Source organism: Typopeltis vanoorti, chromosome 5, assembly GCF_054136105.1.
Source record: "Typopeltis vanoorti isolate ZY-2024b chromosome 5, IOZ_Tvanoo_1.0, whole genome shotgun sequence".
In the NCBI taxonomy this organism is placed as follows: Eukaryota; Metazoa; Arthropoda; class Arachnida; order Uropygi; family Thelyphonidae; genus Typopeltis; species Typopeltis vanoorti.
In genome coordinates, this window is record NC_143553.1 from 60,293,343 (window position 1) to 60,317,887 (window position 24,545).

Genomic DNA, 24,545 nt, shown 5'->3' on the forward strand with positions numbered 1-24,545 from the left:
ATATCTCCTTCTTTCGATTAGATCCCACATTGAATCTGATATCTATGGATCTCAGTCTTCTTACTGGACCGAGATACTTCTTGGCAGTATCCTGTATTATAACTTTGACTCCTTCCCGAAGCATTCCGGATGAGTTCTCCTCACAGTCTCCAAAATATCATTCAACCGAGTTGATATTTCTTCTGTGAACCCACTAGGAATTACTCTGACATCCAGTCTAGTGGGATGTGCCTGACTTGGAAGGTTCCGAGTTTTAGTCTTACTTTGGCTCTTACTAACTGATGGTCTTCATTTCAAACAAAACAAGCATCAACACTCAAGGAGTTGATAGGTCATTCCCACCTCCTATATTAAAAACACAACACTTAATAAACAAAATTAAAGACATCACACTGGAAAAAAGTAATTTATTAGTCAGTTTTGGCATCTCTGCCCTTTTTTGCAAATGTCCCAATCAATGACACAAATCTTCTTTTACAGGACAAGTTCTAGCCCAATATCACAGTGCTCTTTTCACATGTACTACATTCTGGCTATTTTGTATGGCAAAATATTTTTTACTTTCTACCTACAGAAAGAAGGCACAGCCATAGGCTCACTGTTATCTCCCCCCAATTACTAACTTTAATATGGAAGCTTTTGAGCAATGTGATCTAGATTCCTTTACTTTAAAACCCAAAATCTGGCTTAGATTTGTCAATGGATGTTTCCAATTTCCAATATCCCTCCCCTTCACAACAAGGATTACTCTAAATCCATCACCATTCCCTACTTCCGAGGCACCTTGGAAAAAATTACACAAATCTTAAGAAAACATGACCTCTTGTTACAGACCATATAGAAAATTGACATCCCTTATCTGCTCCACTAAAGACCAACCACTTCCCCTAGACCTACTTGGTGTGTACCAGGTCCCTTGCAGCTGTAAGCTGTCCTACTTTGGCCAAACAGGCAGGACAGCAAATATCAGAACACAAGGACTACATCCATTTTCACCGGTATAGCCACTTTGGTCTTGCATACCATGCTCTGGATACATGCCACAGAATACGGTGGAAGAAAGCCACAATAATACACCATAGCAAGTTCAAGTTTGAAAGACTTTTCATGGAATCAGCCTCAGCCCTAAGAAACATGCCAAACCTCAACAAATTTTGCATGAGACTGCCCCAAATCTGGGAGACATACATCATGAGACCTTCAACCCAATGGCCAAGAATACCTACATAGCTTGCTGGGGGGGCACCATCAGGACTTTTAGGAGAAACAATAGCTTCCTGCTTCGTTCTCATTTACTGTATGTAGTGCCTGCATGCACGTGTCTTTATTGTAAGTTCCTTTGAAAATGGCAACGTGACGTTGCCGAAATATATATTAAAGTTTTTAATATATATTCTATTGTACGTTGTGAATTTCTTAAGTTAATAATTAAGCCTACACATACCTGGCCAATATATACACCTAAACTCCTACCACCACCAACACAAAAAGTAGATGTAATTAACACACTAAAAAACAGGCTTTGAAGATTTGCTCCAGTGAATAAGCACTTAAAGATGAATTAAAAGTTATCAGCAATACCTTTTTGAAAAATGGCTAGCCAAAATGCTATCAACAAAATTCTTTACAAGAACTCACTTAAAAACAAGAATAAACTACATTACAATAAAACTGTAACCATTCCATATATTAAAGGGATATATAAAATAAATAGAATACTACAGAAATGCAACTTTAATGCCACCTTTAAACCTGCAAAATTAAACAATTTATTCAACTCATCCAAGGATCTGCTTCCTCCACTGGCCCACCCTGGAATATACTATATTCATTGCACCTCTAATTTGCCCTATATAGGTGAAACAGGATGCACAATTCCTATCCAAAAAAAAAGGAACATAAATGGCACATTAAATTTAATAAGTATGGTAAATCTGGCCTTTCTCTTCATGCCCTGAATAGTCTATGTAGAATTGACTAGAAAAAGGCAGCTGTTGTTTACATCACACCAAAACATGGTATGAACATAAATTTAAGGTGGCCTGTGAAATTCTTGTCAACCACCCTAATCTTAACAATAATGATGGTCTAAAAATCTCAAGAATATGGAAGGCACATATTCTACCCATATAACCTTTCCGTCTAAGAGTTGATTATAAATAGGACTGCAAGTAATCCGGAATCTTAACTCTAATATAATAACTCGTGTTAAATTAGGACACCACTTTTGCTGTAATAAAACTATTTATATGAATTTGTTCTCTTGATGATGTTACGAATAGAATATAGCTTTCATGTAGTTTTTTTTTTCCACTAGAGGTCAGGCCAATAGAATAACTTGATGAAATCATCGTCTCTTTGGCATACTGTCTGAAATGTAATATAGCTTGTCTCTGTGTATATAAATCAGCTAAAGCCTTTTATTCCCTTATAGGAAGTAGACAAGACCCTTATACCCTACTACCTTTTGGAGACTGAGTGGGCAGTTCAGTCTCCACTGGTGGCCAATCAGAGATAGCTGGCCCATGTCTCTCACTAATTATAGGTGGTCACTGATGAAGAGACCAGCAAACAAGTGCTGCCATCTCCTGGTACCTAACCCTAAGAGGATTAGGTACTGTCTGAAATAATGTAGGTACTACAGTTGATTTTCTTGAGTTTATGGGACAAAAAACCCGAATTTCCATGGAGAAAAAAAACTTGCTTGCCCGGGTTCTCTCTCTCTCACACACGTGTGCGTGTGTGCGCGCACGCTCCAGATGATGACTTTAATATGAAGGTCGAAATGTCGGGAAATTATAGTAATTATTTCTAACTTGTAGTCTCCATAATTTGTCTGAAATAAATGCTGATCACCGTGTAACATTAAAAGAAAGGTAACCGATGGTCTATACCACAGTCTGCTGCAGGAAAAGTATGTGCATCAGAGATGCTTATCTTCCACTGTTGGGGAGCTGGGATGTAATAAATCTACTTACTGCCATACAGAAAATTGGAAATATCTAGATCAATGAGAGTATATAGTTTTCATATGTGTGTGTGTGTGTGTGTGTGTATATATATATATGTGTGTGTAGAAAGTATTTTTAACTTGGGTATAGTTATGTTAAAGATACCAAGCAATTTTAAACCTGGTTTTACTCCATTTTTTCCAAGTGAGCAAACAGACAAAATGTCAAGTTTGTGCCTGCAATTTATGCAAGACTAGCTGATCCCACAGGTAGTGCAAGACCAAGGCAACTCATGGTAAAGGTGGAGCAAGCTCTGATCACTAATCTTAATATTTACCCTTAATGCCAAAACACATCTCCAAGAAGGGGATGTATGATGTTTTGTATTAAAGGCAAGGGGCCACTACCCAGACCGGTTTAGACCTTTATTGAGGTCTCATCAGTGGGAGCCAGGCTAGAAATAGAAATACCAAGATTTAGTAATGCAGAGCTTGTAAGTATTTTACCAAAACAAGTTACCATAAGGTGTTATAACCTTATTAAATAAAAATCTCAGGAGGAGATATAGATGTAGAAAGTATTTTTAACTTGGGTATAGTTATGTTAAAGATACCAAGCAATTTTAACACACACACACACACACACACACACACACACACACTCACTCTGCTTGGAAAGAAGTCAACAGAGACTTCCTTTGACTGCAGCAATCTTACAGGCTATATTTTCCACAAGCATACTATAGTGATTAATGGAAATTTTGGGCCATTCTTCCTACACACATGTAATGAGGACCCAGACTTATGAAACTATGTTTCTTGACCTCACCCGATGCTCCAGTTCAGCCCATAGATGTTCAACAGGATTGAGATTAGGGCTCTGTGGTGATGTTCATGTCCACGAACCATGCAGCAACAGCAGCCGCCTTATGACACGATGCACAGTCTTGCTGAAAAAGACTGTGCATCGTGGCCACAAAGTAAGAAGCATTGCATTCTTAGACGAGAATGCAATGCTTCTTACTACAGGCATCCACGCACACACACCTGTCCATATGCTCAGTATAGTGTGTGACGCGATTCATCGTTCCATGACATAGCTTTGCAAACTTTCATGGACCACTGTATATGCTCCTTGCACCACAGAAGATGCTGCATGTTGATTTGGGTAATGTGGGGACTTGCATATTGCGGTCCTACCATGGAAACCCATGTTCTGAACGTTTCTGTGCAGACATGTTCTAGTCAATTTCTGGAACTCTGCATTCATGTGTCAGCTGACAGTTTTTACATATTATTCTTTGTAGAACCCTACAGTTATGTTTGGGGAGTGTAGCAGGTCGCCCCACTGCAGGTAGCACTTGCAGTTGACTCAATATCACTGACTGTTAACCTGAGATGGCCCAATTAACAATCTGCTGAACAGATAAGCCTGTATCTTGGCATGCTATCACAATGCCTCTTTCAAACTCTGGCAGTTTCCTTCTTGCAGCAATTTCAGCTGGGCACAGTTGAACTGACTTGGGAGCATCATATTCCTCCAATTTATACTGGCTAAAAACACATGACTTGCTACATGGCATGATGCACCTTCCATGGGGTGTTTGACTTCTTTCCAAGCAGTATATACAACTTAATATAAATTTGGCAAACTATCTAAATAATAAAAATTGTCAGTTTACCAAACACTACATCATTCACACATGATGCTTACCTTTTAATCAATGTGTCAACAAAGAGAAAAAAAATGCAAGCAGTATATGAGAAAAGAAGCAAACAGATATCCCTCTCCCTCCATGTGAGGAGACATCAGAGTAAGAGAAAATACCATTTTACTAATACATACTAATTTTAAACAATACATCCTGTATTGTTTAAAATTAGTTAAAACATGAAATGATCAACTTAACTGTTTATTAAACTTTTCATTCATATGTATAAGAAATAAAAGAAATTGTTTGCCCAATCTCCCCAATTCACGCAATTAGCCGAGTGGCTATGCGCTTTTCATCCATATACCTGGGAAAGAAGTATCCTGGGTTCGATTCCCATCACTGACACGAGGAGCTTAGGATCTTTTTCAGACATAGCCAAGTTAGCCGGTCTTGGGCATGAACTGCAGGGTTTTTCTCCCCAGTTTATCTAGGGTTTTTCATCCCACAAGCAGACAAACCGGCTTTGAGAACTGAACGCTTCTACAGACATAGGATACCCAGGGAGGCATAAGGCTAACCACCGTATCCTTGTGTACGGTTGCAGGTAAATCTGTCATAAACATCCATCTGAAATTGCAAATCATTCTATCAAGTAGTTTGTTTTATACAGCTGTCTGAAGCAAAAGTGTTGTCTGCATCTCTTGAAATGGATAAAACTGAGTATCATACAGTTATAAAATTCTTTGTAAAAGGTTTAACGCCAAAAGAAATTCATTCGAAGTTCATAAAAGTTTATGGGCACTCTTCTCCTTCATTTTCAATTAAGAAATGGGCTGCTGAGTTTAAACATGGCCATACCAGCCTTGAAGATGATCCACAAAAAGTGTAACACCATCAGAAATCATTGATCAGTGCACGATATGGTATTGTATGACCGGCGAGCCAAAGTGCATGAAATTGCTAAGACTAAGCATTTCAAAAGAATGTGTAGGATATATTTTGCATGAAGAATTGCAAATGAAAAAGCTTCGTGCAAGATGGGTGCCACGCTTGATCATAGCAGATCAAAAACGCACTCGCATGAAAATCTCTGAACAGTGCTTAGAGTGTTTTAACAAAAATAAAACTGATTTTGTGCATCGATTTCTTACTATGGATGAGACTTGGATTCACCAGAATCCAAACAGTGAAAACAGTGGACAGAAGCCGATTGTTCAGCACCAAAGAAGACAAATTCAGTTCCATCAGCAGGAAAGGTCATCGCATCAGTGTTTTCAGATGCTAAAGGCATTTTGTTTATTAATTATCTTGAAAAGGGTAAAAAATAACTGGGGAATATTATTCCAATCTTTTAACCAGACTAGACGAAAAAAATTCATGAGAAAAGATCCGGTTTGCAGAAGGAAAAAAAAAATCATCTTTCATCAGGACAATACACCTGCCCACAAAGGTGTTTTTGCAATGGGAAAATTAAGGGATCTGCACTATGAATTGTTGGAACATCCACTCTATTCCCCAGATTTAGCTCCCTCGGACTTCTATTTCTTCCCAAAACTAAAACTCTTCAAATCAAGAGGTGATTGCAGCTGTAGAGGGGCATTTTCAGATCTTACTGAGAACCACTACAGGGACGGAATAATGGTGCTGGAATAAACGTATTAGTCTTAAGGGAGATTATGTTGAAAAATAAAAATAATTTTTAAATTATAAATTCAATTTTTCATTGTTAGGCCGAGAACTTTTCAGACCACCCTCGCAGATCTACATAACATTCTTTTGGACAAAGCTAACAGATTCATTTCAAAGTGGCATAAATTCTCTGTTAGTCTAAACCTTCAGGGGAAAAAAATACTATAGAAAACATAACCTCTAGCCAAAGAGATTAAACACGCCCTCAGTTAGGATGATGAAACCAAAAAAGATTAACCTCTACCACAGCCACTCTTCTAGACTATATGGTCTTCCACAAATACACAAAGTAGATGTTCCATTATGACTTGTCATTGAATGCATCAGCTAGATGTTTTACAGCTGCACTGCATCTCTAGTTAAATGCCTCCTTCACTGGTAAATCCATATCCTTTATCAAAAAGGGTATTGATTTTCTTGGCCCAAATGACCTCTTAATTCTATTTGTATTTCTCTTCACAAACATTCCATTAGATAAAACAAAGTTACTCGAACAAGACGACTTTCCTTCAGACTCTGTTCATCTAAGAAGTGAAATTACCATTCAGGCTACTTCACATAAAGTTCACTAGAGTACTACCATGGGTAGTTCACTTTCTCCTTCCCTATCAAATTATTTTATAGAGAAGTTTGAACAGCAGCTGCTCCATAACACCCATTTTAGACCCTCAATATAGGACACGTGGATGACACATATACAATATGGTAAGATTCCCTATCTGAACGACTTTGTACACAATTTACTCTAGAAACTGAATATGACCAAAAAATTTTCTTCCTAGATCTACTTATTCTTCATGTAACAATGTTCAAGCAATCTTTGTCAATGCAATATTTTTTCCTTCTCATTTCTAATGCTCCTAGCATTTACAACAAACACAATCATTTTGCAATCGGACCACTCCAGAAGTTAACTCTCTTGTCGCAATCCCAGGATATCCCATTCATTCATTGCCCATCCTAATATACAAATTCACTATCGTTTACAGCATCTACTCTCCTTATGCCATGTTTCCCTGTTCATTTTGCACTCTTATTTCTCTATTAAGATCTTTTACTCCTCCCTCAGTTACATCTATTCCTCTCCTGGCTCTTTCACATCACTGCTCACTTCCTCAGATCTCACATTAACCTCTTTCATTACTCTCCCACCTGACACAAGTTTTGCTACTTGACTCTCACAAAATTCATTCAAAATGTCCTTGCATAACTCTGTAAACATGACAACTGATAATCTGGTCAACACACTGACTACCTTCCCTACCACACTGCTATCTTTCACTTTCCTTAATAATGCTCTATCCACCCTCACATTCTCCTTATGTCCAACTAAATCATTCATTTACTCCTAGTATTTTAAGACTTGTGTTTTCTTTCTCATAAAGAAAAACACCTTATGAGTACCAAAATTGTAATAATTTGTGAAATGACTTAAGATTATTAATAACCATAATTTTGGAGACAAATGGTGGAATGCAAGTCCAATCTATGAAAGGGTATTATAATACATTAGTATTAACACCATGAGTGAGCTATGAGTTAGATAATAGGCAATAAAATCTGTAATAAAACACCCATGCCACAGTTGGGATTTAAACTCATAGCCTGCTGGTTGGAAACTGGATATGCTAACCATTCAGCCTCGCAATAAAAGAAAAGTTTCATCTCTACTTCCTGTCCTATGAACTAGGAATTTCCATAACTGCTTGTTCAAAATAGCACAAGCAATTATGTTATTCAATAATTTCAAATCTTAAAAATGGTTTTTCAGATTTAAATCTACATCTATATAACACCGATTTTTTTTTTCTCAGTGAATCCAATCTGCATTAACTCCAGGACAGCTGTAATGGAGATATTGGACCCCCCCCACACACACACACCTTATGGATGATGGTAATTTTTCAAATACATGAAACCTCGCTGAATGTAAAATGTGCGATTGAGTGAAATTATACTATTTCCTGCTTTAAGCAAGTGATTAATCAGTTAACGTGATTTTTTTACATTATGCAAAATTTTTTGTCGCCAGCGAGCAGAAAAGTAATTAAGAGACATGAAAGTAGCACTAGTAATACAATGATTGTGAGAGACCTGGGATACAGCCAGTCTACAGTTTGGACTATATTAAATAATAGAAAGAACAAGGAAAAGTTGCTACTGCTTCTTTAAGCATGCAGATCACCCAAAATAGAAGCAATTTAATGATCGAGATGGAGCGTCTTCTCTCACTCTGGATTGAGATTATAATCAAAAAAGAATACCTCGTAGTACAGAGAATATTCAGGCAAAAGCTCTCTATATTTTTACCTCATTGAAAGAGACCAAATTTCAATAGGAATGTGAAAGCTTACTGAAATTTGTGTGAAAATTTACTGCGAGTTTAAGATGGTTCGACTGTTTTAAAAATCAAACTGGACTGCATAACGTAAGAATAACTGGGGAATCTGCTAGTGCTGATAAAGATTCTGCGGTCAAGTTTCGTGACGAATTGCAAAGCATAATACGGAGGGTGATTATGACAAATCTCTAACTTTTGGAGACTCGGTGGGCAGTTCAATCCCCACTGGTATCCAATCAGATATAGCTGGCTCAAGGCTATCACTAATTAAGCAGCACGCAGTGAAGAGAATAGCTCAACAAGTGCCGCCATCTTGCGGTCCCTAACCCTAACACAATATATTTAATGTCTGAAATAATGTGGGTTCTACGGTCGATTTTCTTCAGTTTACGGGAGGAAAAACCCGAGTTTCCGGGAGAAAAAAAACCACTTGCCTGTGCCAGAGATCAACTAACTCGGGAAAACCGGTCGAAAAAAAGCTTAGAAAAATTTCCTCTAGTGACTAGACTCAAAACCAAGTCTTCCTTTGTGCGGTCATGTGCTGTGGTGTGCAAGCGCCACATCCATTCAGCTACACAGGCTCCCTATGTTTAGACATTAAGTAAAAATTTAAGCAAATGATTTTTATTAACTTTGATGATTTTTATCCTCTAATATAGCTTATAGCATAAATTTAAAAAAAAAATTACAATAACTGATGGACGAATTATAATTATTCCTATTGTTTATTGTATTCGCTTAACGCGATTTTGCTTAGTGCGCATTAATTGATGGAATAATTAGTCGCGTTAAGCAAGGTTTTCCTATGACTAAAATATGCCAGTGAGTAGGTAAGAAAGAAAATAAAGCAGGATGAGTCAGTAAGAGGATCATTAATCAGTCTAATAATAAAAAAAATAAAAAAATCATAAGTCACTTACACTGAGTAGTTCTTGTTTCAAGCATATGTTTTCTTCAATAAGAGCTTTGTTCATTAGTTGTATATCTCTCATTACTTCCGTGCTTGTAAATCGTGACTTCTGCAATACAAATTCGTGATGTTTAAAGTACAGACACTATATACAAAATACAACAATCTTGCTTAGCAGGATAATTTACATTTTGCTACCTTATATATTTTGTTTTAAAAATGTCTGTTTGGTGAATTATAAATCAAAAATTCTGTTAATTCAAACTGCATAAATTCATTATTATTATTTTTATTATCAACAGACATCCATGGAGTCAAGAGCCTCATCATGGAAGGTCTCACTCTCACAGCTCATCATACCTTGACTTACATGCATTCACCGTCTCTGCACTCACCACACTCTCAGACAATGAATTCTAATCACCCACCACTCTCCATGAAAAAAAAATGTACTCTCACCCCTTGCTCATACCCACCTTATACAGCTTCCAGGAATGGCCTCTCATTCTTCCTATCTCCAGATTTTCCATAAAAAATCTCATCCACATTAATCTGGTAATTACTCCCTTACCGACTTATAGGTCTCAATCATGTATCCCCTCTTCCTTCTATCCACTAGGCTCTGTAATTTACAGTCTTTCAATCTGTTCTTATATTCCACATTCCAGAGATCAGAAACTGACTTTGTCAAATCATCTCTGAACCCTCTCCAACAACCCATCCTTTTGAAAACCAGACAATCAGATCTGTGTACAGTAGTCCATTATGTGGACTGATCTAATCCTTGCACAATGGATTCATAACATCCTTACTTCTATATGTTTTTGCATCATTCACGTAATCTGCTATTATTCTCACAATTTTAGCAAAATGGTCCATGAAATTTCAAGTCCCTATCCACCATCACTCCCAAATCATTCAACTCTTCCACCTCCTCTAAAATATCCCCACCAATCCTATACTCTGCTTACCAAATTTTAAAACATTATGCTTTGTTATATTAAACTGACATCCCATGCACTCACCCATTCAGACAGTCTATTTAGGTCCTCCTGCACAGTTACAACATCTGCACTACTTCTCATAACTCTCCCAACTTTGCATCATCCACAAACAACTGTATATCACCATTTAAGTCCTTTCCACTGTATACTCCTTGAAGCACCAGAAACAAACACGATGGTATGATATGTTGTAGGAATCACTCTTCAATGCAATAAATATTATTACAGTTTCCACACATCCCCGTGCTGCCCACAGAATTGTACGAGCCTGGTTCCATTAGTGGCACACTCTGCACAGATAACAACAGCCAACTAGCTGCACAAATTAACATGCAGTGGAGAGATTATGAGAACCGTGTAGTTGTAATAGCACTTCACAAGGTTGGAATGCAGCCACCTGTTATTTTCAACATGCTAAAAACACCCTGGGGATCAGCAAGATGTTTGTGTATCAGACTATAACTGTTATAACAGCTGGCCTGGTCAGCTGAGTGGTTAGTGTATCCACTCTCCAGCCAAGAGGCTGGAAATGTTTGCGATTGTTCTACTAACCATTTATCATATGTACTGCTGTAACCTGTGTCTTGGCACAGTATGATCTTTGATGTCTTTGGATCATAAAAATCAAAAATAACTAATCATTATGATGATACAGAAGACATATCTGACCACCAAAGAACAAGTTGACCATGCTGTGTTAGGAAACAACAGCTTGTGAGGGCTGTGAAGGCACGCCTCTGCTGCAATCCTGTGAGAATGCAGAAAGTGATGTCACGAGAACACTTCTCACGGAGAATGATGTCACGTGTACTAACTGATGACCTGGGGTTAGAGCCTATCATCATTTTACTGGAACTTCTTAACACCACAACTTACATGACAGAGTGATAAAAATCAAAAGGCACCTTTCCATTAGTACACAAACAGACACAGAGATATTCTCTTCACAGATAAGAAGATTTTTAGCATTGAAGAGTCATTTAATTACCAAAACAATCAGGTATATGCCCCAGATGGTTGTACAGCATGTGCCATAGCATCCAGGATTCAGAGAGGTCATTACCCCACATCAGTGATAGTTTGGTGTGTGTGTGTGGGGGGGGGGTGACATATTGGGGAAGCATTTCTGCAAGAAAGGGGTCAAAACTTCTGCCAAAATGTACAAGACACTGTGCCATAACCTATGGTACGGCCCCTGAACAATACCTTGTTTCATGGTAGGCAGTGAACCTTCCAACAAGACTCAGCCCCCCCTGCACACACAAGGTGAGGGCCATACAGCAGTGGTTGGAGACAATGTGCCCGACCAAATATCATAATCTGATTGGCTGTCTGGAAGTTCCAATCTAATCCACTGGATTTCAAATTGTAGTTGGAGCTTGACAGAGTGGCCTGCAGAAATAACACCCACATCACCAGCCTGAAGGTGGATTTGGAGCAGGCAGTGCCAGCATTTCTGTTGAATGTTGTGTCTGCCACCACCATCAACATGTGGCTTCACAGACTTTGGATGTGCATGAAGGCATAAGGGAGACATTTTGAATATTAATTAATGCTGCTATATGTACGTTATACATTTGGTTTGCATGTGCTAAAAGCTGTAATTGAGAGATTAAAAGTTTATACGCTATTCATGTTATAACAGTATTTATGGTTAGACTAGGTAGGATTGTCATTAACAGTGTGCTAAAATTTCAAACACATGGTGCATTGCTGAACTGTGCTATGTAATGTCTACCATAGTCCAGTTTCCAGCTTATATATAGACCACAGTTGGTTTAAAATATAGCCCTGATTTTAGTTGCACCATGTTGAACATGTCATTTCAGCAGATTCTTTGGATTTGTGAAAACAGCTGTCAAAATACGCACCATTCGTGTGAACTGCCAAAAGTGCCCGATTTGTTTTATATTGGCAGTAAGAAAAACTATGCCAGATTTGTGCACTCAGTTTTTCTCTATATCTTTAATATGTTCTTTTATGTAAATCTCTCCCAAGCATCTTGCCTTCCAATGTAAACAGATGTTATATATACAGAAAAATAGATGTACATTTAAAAGTAGCACATGAGGATGTTTGATGATCTCAGCATTGTTGTGGAGACCTGGTCACTGCATGAAGGAAACTGTTAAGTTGTACTGTTTTAACACATTAGAAATTTTATCTGACATTTTTGATGTAAGGCAAAGAAACTGCATGTCTATGACTTTTTGTTTATGTGCTGAAACATTTGATAGTTCTTGTAACATAAAACAAATCATAGCAATGATTTGTTTTATGTTACATGTTTTATGTTTTATGTTGTTTAAAACAAATCATAGCAATGATTTGTTTTAAACAACAGATTTTTACCAACATATTTCCGTAACCCTGTATTTGGCACTGGTACGTGGTTTGATCTAGACTGGTTCAAAGAGTGACCTTGGATTTCTTAACACAATCAGTGCATTGAATTTACCTTAGAACTTTGGTGATTACTATGCATTATAATTAGGGTTTTGAATAATATGATATGATTAAATCAAATTGGCTTCTGAGACCTGAATCCTGAAAATTGCCTTGGCAGTCAATGTGTTCAACTTCCCAAAATATGGGAAACACTAATACTTTGACACATAGTAAAATTATGGAAACAAATTATAAACCAAAATAATCACTCAATGTTTCGACCTTCACATTAAGGTCACCTGGAGTATATACATATATACAAAGAAACAAGCTGCACTATAATCTACATGGTATACTAAAGTTACATTTACTGACCTCTGGCAGAAAAAAAAAACCTTACCACATCAAAGCCAGAGTACTGTTATTATCTATTAGGTTACAAAATTAAATTAAGCTGGAGAGCAGCATGTTCAGACAAAAAAAAAAATGTTACTCAAAGTATACATATAAATTACAACAAACCATTATGATGGTGGCCAATAAAAGATGAAAAATTGCTTCCAGTCCTAAAATCAGGGTTTGCTTTAGGACTGTAAACTTGAACTAAGCGGGCTGAATATGTGCCATCCAAATTCCTGGAATTTTTATGCCACCATTATTGTTAAGATTAGGGTGGTTAATCAAAATTTCACAAGCTATCCCATACATTAAAGGGTTATCAGAAAAAAATAATAGAATTCTACACCATTATAAATCTTAATGCCACCTTTAAATCACCTGTAAAATTAAAATACATATTCACCTTCTCTAAGGGTTCTCTCCCCCCATTGGTTCACCATGGAGTTTTATTGTACCTATTGCACCTGTAACTTACCTTACAAGGGTGGTATGAAAAGTTCTCAGCCTTGACCATAGATGGCAACATTATCAGCAAGATTCTTTTTTTCTAAGTTGGTATACATTTGTCATAAGCATCCATGTGAAATTACAAGTCATTCTATCAAGTAGTTTGTTTTACACAGTTGTCTGAAGCAAGTGTTGTCTATATCCCTTGAAATGGATAAAATTGAGTATCGTGTGGTTATAAAATTCTTGTAAAAGAAGGTTTAACAGCAAAAGAAATTCATTCGAAGTTCATAGGCACTCTTCTCTTTCGTTTTCAACAATTAAGAAATGGGATGCCGAGTTAAATTGTGGCTGTACCAGCCTTGAAGATGATCCACATGAAGGACGTCCAAAAAGTATAACACCACCAGAAATCATTGATCAAGTGCACGATATGGTAGTGGATGACCGGCAAGTCAAAGTGTGTGAAACTGCTGAGACTATAGGCATTTCAAAACAATGTGTAGGATATATTTTGCATGAAGAATTGCATATGAAAAAGCTTTGCACAAGATGGGTGCCACGCTTGCTCACAGCAGATCAATAATGCACTCGCATGAAAATCTCTGAACGGTGCTTGGAGCATTTTAACAAGAATAAAACTGATTTTGTGCATCGATTTATTACTATGGATGAGACTTGGATTCACCATTACACACCAGAATCCAAACAACAGTCAAAACAGTGGACAGAAGCCGATTGTTCAGCGCCAAAGAAGACTAAGTCAGTTCCATCAGCAGGAAAGGTCATGGCATTGGTGTTTTGGGATGATAAAGGAATTTTGTTTATTAATTATCTTGAAAAGGGGTAAAACAATTATTGGGGAATATTATTTTGATCTTTTAACCGGACTAGACGGAAAAAATTCGTGAGAAAAGACCCAGTTTGCAGAAGAAAAAAAAGTATCTTTCATCAGGACAATGCAGTTGCCTACAAAGGCGTTTTGGCGATGTAAAAATTAAGGGATCTGCACTATGAATTGTTTGAACATCCACCCTATTCCCCAGATTTGGCTCCCTCTGACTCTATCTCTTCCCAAAACTGAAACTCTTCCTCGCTAGTAAGCGTTTTTCTTCGAATCAAGAGGTGATTGAAGCTGTAGAGGGACATTCTGGATCTTACTGAGAACCACTACAGGGACAGGATAATGGCATTGAAGCATTGCTGGAATAAATGTATTAAGGGAGATTATGTTGAAATATAAAAATAATTTTGAAATTATAAATTTGTTTTTTGATTGTTAGGCCAAGAACTTTTCAGACCACCCTCGTATATTGGGGAAACTGAATGTACAATCTTATCTGTAAAAAAGAACACAAATGACACATTAAATTTAATAATTTTGGCAAAGCAGGCCTCTCAGATCACTCTCCTAACACCCTACATCAAACTGATTAGAAAAGTACTTATTCTTTACATCATACAAAAATCTGGTATGAACAGAAATTTAATGAAGCGTGTGAAATTCTGATTAACTGCCCTAATCTTAACAATAATGGTGGCATAAAAATCCCAAGAATTTGGATGGCACACATTCAGCCCACTTAGTTCTTAAGTTTTCCAGCAAATCCCGACTTTAGGATTCTAAGCAATTTTTCAGCTTTTATTGGCCACCATCCATACTAGTTTGTTTTAATTTATATGTATACTTTTATGAATAACTTTATTGCATGTGTGCAAACATGTTGCTGTCTAGTTTAATTTAATTTTGTAACCTAATAGATAATAACAGGGCTCTAGCTTTGATGTGGTAAGTTTTTTTCCACCAGAGGTCAAGCCAATAATTTTAACGGTTGACCAAATCAATGTAACTTTAGCATACCATGTAGATTGTAGTGCAGCTTGTTTCTTTGTATACATATGTGTATACTCCAGATGATGACTTTAATGTGAAGTTCAAAACTTTGAGCGATTATTTTGGTTTATATTAAACTGAAGTTTTACTCTAACACAGTAGTTGTTTCCATAATTTTTAAGATATATTCTGATCACCATGTAAGCATGAAGGAAAGAACTAATACTTTGAGATCCCAGTTCACATCCTAGGGCACCAAGAGGTGCCCCACCTAGTTAGGCCTATAGTCATTCATCCACATGTTTCACTTAATTTTGTGCTGCCTTCATGTGTGTGTGTGGGGGGGGGGGGGATTGTTACAAGTATCGTTAAAACAATAACTTCTGATGAAGTCTCAGTGACAAATGAAATACTGGAAGAATTAAATATTTTTAATTCTTTGAAGGTGTCCATTAAGACTAACATGAAAAAGATTAAAAGTGATGTGCCACAGGATTCTGTTTTAAGTCACAACTGTTCCATTTATATACTAATGAGTTTGAAGAAAGGTATTTAGTTGTTTGCAATATGTTGCAAAGTTGGCAAAGGTAACAGCAGAGAATTCCAATGTGGTTTTACTTCAAGATGATTTCAAATGGTTGATTAAGATATGAGGATTGTCAGTTGAACATTGCCAAGTGTAATGTTTGCACTTTGTCTAGAGGAAAGGTAATATATAGTGTAGTAATATTATGCATGTGTGGAGAGGATCATGTCTAATGTTGTACCACGACTCTAAAATGTTAAAGAAATGAGGGAATTCAGTTTGCAGAGTTTTGCAGATAGGAAACTCAGAGGAAGTATGGCATAAACTGGTAAGAGGAGCTTATCAGATGTAAGCAATCTATTGAACAGATTAGTGGGTGAAGGAAAAGGAAGGAATGTGTTGTGAGCAAGAAGATTCTTTGCATAGAGGGTGGAGAATGAAATGCATTATTAGAGTGGGTAGTGAGAGTGCTAACATTTGCAAATTCAACATGAGGTATGAGAGATAGTGTATAGAATGGGAGGCTCTCCCACATTGAGTCTAGTGATTCCATGAAGGTCTTAAATAATAATAAATGAAAATGATCCCATGAGAAAATCATGCGAAGGAGTTTCTTCTAAGACTGCAAAAAATAACCACAAAAGTCAATTCAGTTTACTGACTATGCCAAAATTTTCATTTCATTTTGTATAATCCTACAGACTGATAATTACCCTAAGTTCAGCTGTTTATAAAGACAGCGCAGATGTTCTGAAACTATACATAGGAAAGCATTATTTCTCTTCGATAGGAGTCTTTTTTTTTTTGTTGTTGTTGCCTTATTTTTCTTTACTTACACCTTTCCTATTGTCCCTTTTAGTCACTTCCAATTAATCTGATTGTTGCAGCAGCTTTTAGAACTTTGCCATACCTAATTAAATTCATATTGAATTTGGTAATTAATAAAATATTTTCACTAAAAACCATTCAAGAAAATGTGTTATTTCCAACAGTAACTTCAAGACATTACTACTACTACTACTACAAGGAACAATTTCATCCAGTCTGCTGAGTTAGATAAGATAATGCCATATAAGAATATATGTCAATATTATAGTAAATTACAAATAGCACTGGAGCTTTTTTTTGTTGTTAAGTCTACATGCATATATGAAAAATGAAAGTTTTTGCATTCTATTTCCATCAGCAAATGGTAGATACCAAGAGACATTAAAATTTATCAGATACATTGGCCTGGTCGGCTGAGTGGTTAGCATATCCACTCTCCAGCCAAAAAGCTGCAGGTTCAAATCCTGCTGTGGGCATGGATGTTTGTGACTGTCTGTGAAAATACTAGCAGCAGTGGGAAGTCGATGGCGATGGTGTAGATGATGCAGTTTGCTGTAGTTGGTGGAGTGAGTGGCAGAGACAAAGAGCTGTAGAGTAATGCCTTTCCTCGATGAGTCTTGGACTCCTTAGAGGTGTCACGTAATAATAACATTAAATAATTACTACATTTACCAAAAGGTACATTGACACCTAAAGAAAGCACACAAAACTGAATAACATATTTATCAGGTATGGATTATTTAAGTTCCTTAATTTTCACCTGTATTTGGTACCAAAAAAGTAAATTATTTAAAAAATTAAAAGTAATCAAATTTAGTGTTGCAGAAAATAAAGGACAACAAAAAAAAAAAGAAACTTATGTGATGCGACTCTTTACAGGCTGTAATATGATGTCATTTCAATGACACCATGTAGCATATCTTAAAACGTTGATAACATTGCCAGCAAAGGTTGTTCGATTGGTAGAGCCTCTGCTACTAATGACTCAGCAAAAAAGTTAAGCAAGTTTGAGCGTGGTTAGTAGCTGGAAGGAGATCAATCATTCGATGCTGTTGGCACACTCTCCCTCGATGAGTCTTTGGACTCCCTGGAGGTGTCACGTAATAATATGTGATATCTCTATTTTTAAATCTACCATACTGAATGTTAATATGGGACATTCATACTAATCTTCCACACTAAAGTCAGAGGAATTCAAATCTCATAAAAATAGTGTTGTTTAGTAAAAAAAAAAAAAAAAAAAAAAAGCATCCTCCTCCTCCTCAGCCACCTAAGGCAGGTTGAGGCCACCACGAATCTACAGCCAAGTTAAAATTTCTGTAAGAATTCACAGACCATTTAAACCATTGATGTTTTCTATCCATATTCTCCTAGGTCTTCTCAGTGGTATCTGTCCTTATACTCTTCCCTTTTGGACAATTTGAGAAAATCTCCAGTTGTATGGAAATGCATATAGAATGTTTTTCTTTGATCTTGTTATTACTGAAATATGGTCTGATCTCCTGAGTGATTTTCATTTCAGTCCATACAGTTTTATTTATTTCCTCAAGCACTTGTTTTTGATCAATCTTTGTTCTTCCTATGTTTGAATACCCAAGTCTCTGTACCATAAAGAACTGCGGTGAGTACCATTGAGCTATACATTTTGATTTTAAGTTCTTTGGAGAAGTGTATTTTTCTATTTATTTGTGAACTTAGTCATTGTAGACTACCCCAGATTTATTTTCATTTGATCATTTCTTCCTAATTCAATCTACTTGTGATTAAATGTCTAAGCATTTAAATTTAACTTGTTCCAGTTTACTTTCTTCACTTCCAAGTTCTTTTCTGTTTATTGCAATGTTTTGGTTTTACTAAAATTTATCTGCACTACATAGTCCTTGCTGCTTTTACATAGGTTTTTAAACACGTGCTTCAACTTTTCCTTATCTGTAAATAATACTATATCATGTGTATGTTTTATATGCTGAAAATTTTGTCCATTCACATTTATTCCATCTCCTCTGAAATAGACTTATCAGTTCCTTCAATTAAAGGCTAAACAAATATGGTGAAAGTGGACCAAGTGAATGATACCTCCTCACCTAGTATTTCAGAAGTTTCAACTACTCCAAATTTTGTTGACATGGAATTTTTATAGTATTGGAGGATGATATTGAGTATTTTTCCTTCATTTATTTTTTATTCTAAAATTTCAAACAATTTATTCCTGCTTATTGACAAATGAAGTCTATAAAGCAGCAGTGAAGGTTTCTGTTCCTTCCTCCTCACACATCAATTCAAATAAATGTGAAAGAGTATACACTGCACCAACTGTAGATCTCCATCACCTAAATCCCATTTGCTCTTCTCCTAAATGTTACACCGAAAGAATGGAAGTGTAAAAAAAATAAAAATAAAATAAAACTAGAACTGTTGGGAAAGCATGTATGTAGGCAAAAACCTTATAATTAATAAATATATAAATAGTTAATGTATATCTTGTTTACAGTTCGGCTAATATCTCACTGGCTTTTTATCTATCATCTTCAGAGTGCAACTAGTTACCATAATACATGTGCCGAATGTAGGAAACCATTCAAACTGTAACTGGCAAAATACTTTAAATCCCAACTCAGCACCATTTAGTATTGTACACAAAAGCTTTTGCAGCTGTGGGATTGAAACTGATCTTAAAATGAATCTCCAAATTTAAGGCAAATTACTGGCCAAACATTGCTACTATACATATTAATAAACAAGTATGCAGTCATACTTTTAAGAATGTAAGAGAGAAGCACAAAGCCATACATGGTGGAAGCTCATGGTAGTCAACCTCCTAGGACGTGATACCTGACAAGACAAGATGCATTCATACTTGCCTGTGCCGTCATTTAGGGATTTTACAGCCACAAAAACTTGCTTCTACAATGTTAGGAGATACCAGGTTAGGAGTTTAGGTCTTTGTTACAAACTGAACTGTTTCCTACTTCCTTGTATATACTGTGAGTAGTTATGCTCTGAAGATATTTAAAAATGTAGTGAAATATTAGCCAGTTAGATATCTTAATAAATACTGCTTTGGTGTTGCATATTACCATTAAAACATAAGCCCTCAGACTCTTCTAAAGCAAGCAAGTAAAACGGGAATGATCAAATGATACTGAATGTAGTTTCTCATGTTTTAATATGAATGGAAAAGTCATTAAAAGATACACAAGTAATTCATGTATACCAATGAGAGAAGCATTAGGAATAAGGAGTAGAAGTGTTGGTATTAGTTAGTTCAACTTGATCAAAAATTATAAGCATGAGTGAGACTTGGCTAGAAAAAGATATATGTTGAAAGTTTTTTTTTTTTTACCTTGGTTCTATTATACATTAAAGATACCAAGAAATTATATACTTCTTTTTAATCCTTTACCCAAGAAAGCAAAACAATATTTTCATGTGAAATATATTCACATCTGAGCTACTTGTACATAGAGGCTAACGACTTCACATCATTTGCCTTAGTGTGTACTCCATAATGCAAAGCACACACCCCTTCTGATATATGACTTCTGTGTTACTTCAACCTTCGTATCTCTCCTGGGTCTGGCTCCCACTGATGAGACCTCAAAAAAGGTCAAAACCAGTCTGGGTAGCGGCCTTTCCGATTATGCATAGCATTTTACACATCCAAAAGGGGGTGCGTTTTGTATTATGGGATACATATTAAGGCAAGTGATGCAAAGTCATTAGCCTCTATTTACAAGTAGCTCAAACATGAATATATTTAATGTGCAAAACATTGTTTTGCTTCCTTGGGTAAAGGATTAAAACCAAGCATATAATTTCTTAGTATCTTTAATGGAAAAAGATATAGTTACAGGAAAAGAATACAAGGGATATATTATTATTATGTGACACCTCCAGGGAGTCCAAAGACTCATCGAGGGAGAGTGTGCCAACAGCATCAAACGATTGATCCCTTCAAACTACTAACCGTGCTCAAACTTGCTTAACTTTTTGCTGAACCATTAGCAGCAGAGGCTCTACCGATTGGTAGAGCCTCTGCTGCTAATGGCTCAGCAAAAACTTAAGTAAAAACACAGCAAAAACCAACCTTTGCTGGCAAGTGTGCCAACAGTATGCTTTGCATATTACAATTTCATAACAGAGAAAAGAACTAATTACAGAGAAGGATTACAATTCAAAAGTAAAGTATTGCATCTAAGACTATCTGGAATGTAACCCTTTGTGGAAAAGGGTTACAGAGAAGATATTGGGATTATTGCATGCAGATTATGAGGCCAGACAGAGTATATGGACTGCAGATACTAGTAAACAGGAGAAAGAAGGGTGATATGACAGAGGTCTATAAACTTCTAAATGGGGGAGGTTATGGGATTTCTGTTGAGATTTTTCATTAGATGGAATGTTGGGAGAGGACAGGGTAAGGATATCCATAGAAGTTAAGTGGCAAGAACTAGATTTTTGTCTCACGGAACAACGAGTGCAAGTATACCTGTTGGAGTGGTGAATGCATTTAGTGTGAAAGTAGGTGAGAAATGGTCTCCTGAGTCCCTGGGGATCTATGATGATAATTCTTTTGAAATTACAACTCAAAGAATGTAAACCAAATTTAATATTTTTTTTTTAGAATTACAAAAATGTTTGATACACTCATGACCAGTGATTAAGGAGTAATGACAATTACTGTGAAATGTCCAGCACAAAAAAAAAAAAAAAAAAGTGTGTGTATGGTGTATGTATATTTTAACTCTCACTAGGTGAGTTATTAACTGTTATATTTATTTATTATTTTGGATTTGGTTTCGCATACTATATAACAAATAAATATAACAGTTAATTATGTAATAATTATGATCGAAAAATATTTTACTACCTAAACGAATGCAATCTGAGAAAAGAGAGGCGTCCAGTCAAAGACAAAAGAACTAGGGGATCAAAGTCTTTCATAAGTAATGCAAAGCATCTATCGATCAAAGTTCTAACTCTAGTCATATGGTAATTGCATTGCCTACGAAATCAAGCGCCCTGGATTTAATAAATGCATGAAATAAGTTGTTCTGAGATAACATGCAAATTTATTCTTACCTGTTTCTCTGATAACGCCTTGCAGTGAAGTTCAGTTTGCTTACAGGAGTTGCCATGAATATCCTCGTAACATTTTCCGTATTCCAATACAGAACAACCAGTTTTCGCAGAACACACATTTCCGTATTCCGTACTGTTAAGACTACCACATGCTACAGCAGTACTTGGATCCGTCAATCGATGCCGAACAGCTATCGACGGAAGTGCTTTTGTGTTAAATTTGGTACCTTCTTTAAGTCCTTCGTTATTATTAGTTGTCCTAATACACTCTGGTAGTTTTTCTTCCTGAACACTAGAAATTTCACTAGTAGTCCTATCTACTCCTTCAATATTGCAAAACAATAACTGTTTTGAAACAGCTCCGCTACTATTACTAGTCCTAACATCTAATTTCTGTTGTACTTCACTCTTCATTTTCATCGACACTGAAAAATATTTTGTGCTTACTAAAAAAAATATTAACAAACAAATAAATGACATGTACTGATCCTAATTCTTAAAAAAAATGAAATAACGCACCACCACCGCTAACAAATCAAAACAAGATAAGACGGAAATACAGTGTTCCTACTTTATACGTCCCGCTTGGGATTTTCCCAGCAAACAACCAACCACAAACGAATGATACGTCATCAAAGCGACTTATCCTATCAGTGAAATTATGACATTTTCTATCTTTTTTTAAAGATAACTGCATTATTTATTAAAAAATATAGTATCACTCCAGTAACCTGTGTTGGGGGGGGGGGGGGTAAAATATATTCCAGCATGACCAGGGCACTCACAATGTAAAAAGGAAGTCCGATTAAATCTTGAGAGGAGAATTATGCATTCAAGGTGGGGGGGGGGGGGGTAATTTTTTTCATTACCTATTTTAATTTATTGCTTTTTATTAACAAGAATATACACTACTCAGACCAATACCGGGATGACAAAGTAGGATATTTAACTCAGTTAACAAATAAAAAAGTGCCGATTTAAATAATTCTAATTAAAGACATTGAAATGACCATAGACCATAAAAAGATATGTCTTATTGCATAACAACAACAATTCTGGCTGATGCAAATAATTTGAAGGGTGACAAGTATGGAATTATTATTATTATGTGACACCTTCAGGGCAGTCCAAAGACTCATAACTTATAAGCTGGTGAATGAGTGGAATGGGTTGGCAAAATCATTTGTGAGTGCTTCGTCTATCAGTGACTTCGGCAAATACTGTGTGGGTAGTTTGGGTTTCGAGCGACGAGTCTTCGGATTCGATGGAGGTACCCGTAAAACAATAATAATTACTGGAAGAAGCAAAAAAAAAAAAAAATGCTATAGTAATACATAGAAGTCTATTGTCACAGCTTGATAAAAGTGAATTGAGAAAACGGTGCAATGATTACAAACGAGTCAAGGAGTTGGTGAAAGAGAAAGAGGAATGTGTGCATTTTATAGATGTAACTTCTTATTCAATCCATCCTCTAAGGACGGGTAGAATACACTGATTATGGTTCATGGAGTAATGCAGCCGGGACTTCACTCCTCCGCTGCATCCCCTAAGGGCAAGCATTTATGCTGGTAGACCTGTGTTCAAAGGCTAACTTGCCTGTTTTGAGAAGAACCCCCCCCCCCAAGTTTCCAGGAGAAAACACTACATTTTCGTATTAGAACTTGCTAACTAGCGATTCGATTGAAAAGACTTCATTTTTCTAAGAGAGCTAAGTTCAAGTACTGTGCACAGAACTTGAACTTAGTTCTCCCCAGTTTCCTAATGATGCAAAACTAGGAGGACAATGGTTGATAAAAGTAATGCAGATATCTTGCAGGATTGTTTAAATAAATTGGCAGTGTGAGCAAAGGATAATGGTTATCAATTTAATGTTGCAAAATGTAAGGCAATGCATTTCAATGTATGAAACGATTACATACCATGTATCATACCGATAATAACAAATTACAAAAAATTGATCAGGCTAAGGATGCAGGTGATGGTGAATAGATATTTGAAATTCAGATGACATATTGCAAGGGTTAGCAAAATAACTCAGAGGATTACTTGAATGCTGAAGAACACATTGACAACTAAAGTTACGGAGATTATTTTCTATCTTTATAAGGCTATGATTTGGCCACAGGTTGACTATGGTGCACAGATTTGGTCAACTGCATTTCTTGGGTGTCAGGAAGTAGTGGAGAGGATCAGAGACGAGTGACCAGTCTGTGGAATGCTCTCTTTGACTGATAGGAAGAGGAGAGGGATATGATAGAAACTTATAAGTTACTAAAGGGATTCTATAAGATTGACACAAAAGAAATTTTACAATACATGAGGAATAGGGAAAAAAAGGGATTTACACTTGGAAATTATCTAAGAGTATGGTTAGTAAGGGTGTGCGGACTAGGTTCTTTACTTGGACAGTAGTAAATGAGTGGATGGATTGTCAGAGGTGGTTGTGAGCGTCCCAACGGTGAATATGTTAAAGGAGATGTATGATAAGTATT

At 36.4% G+C, this 24,545-nt stretch overlaps 1 protein-coding gene across 1 annotated transcript in view; it reads right to left on the bottom strand.

Annotated features, from left to right (window-relative positions):
- LOC150106459 (uncharacterized) overlaps positions 1-22,630 on the bottom strand; it is a 76,413-nt gene extending 53,783 nt beyond the window's left edge. Inside the window, exons 1-2 of the mRNA XM_090392454.1 lie at positions 22,054-22,630; positions 9,556-9,654 (exon numbers count right to left, since the gene is read on the bottom strand). Coding sequence (XP_090248580.1) covers positions 9,556-9,654; positions 22,054-22,533 — 579 coding nt within the window. The 5' untranslated portion in view covers positions 22,534-22,630. The remainder of the gene's footprint in view (positions 1-9,555; positions 9,655-22,053) is intronic.
- Positions 22,631-24,545: the final 1,915 nt, after the last annotated feature.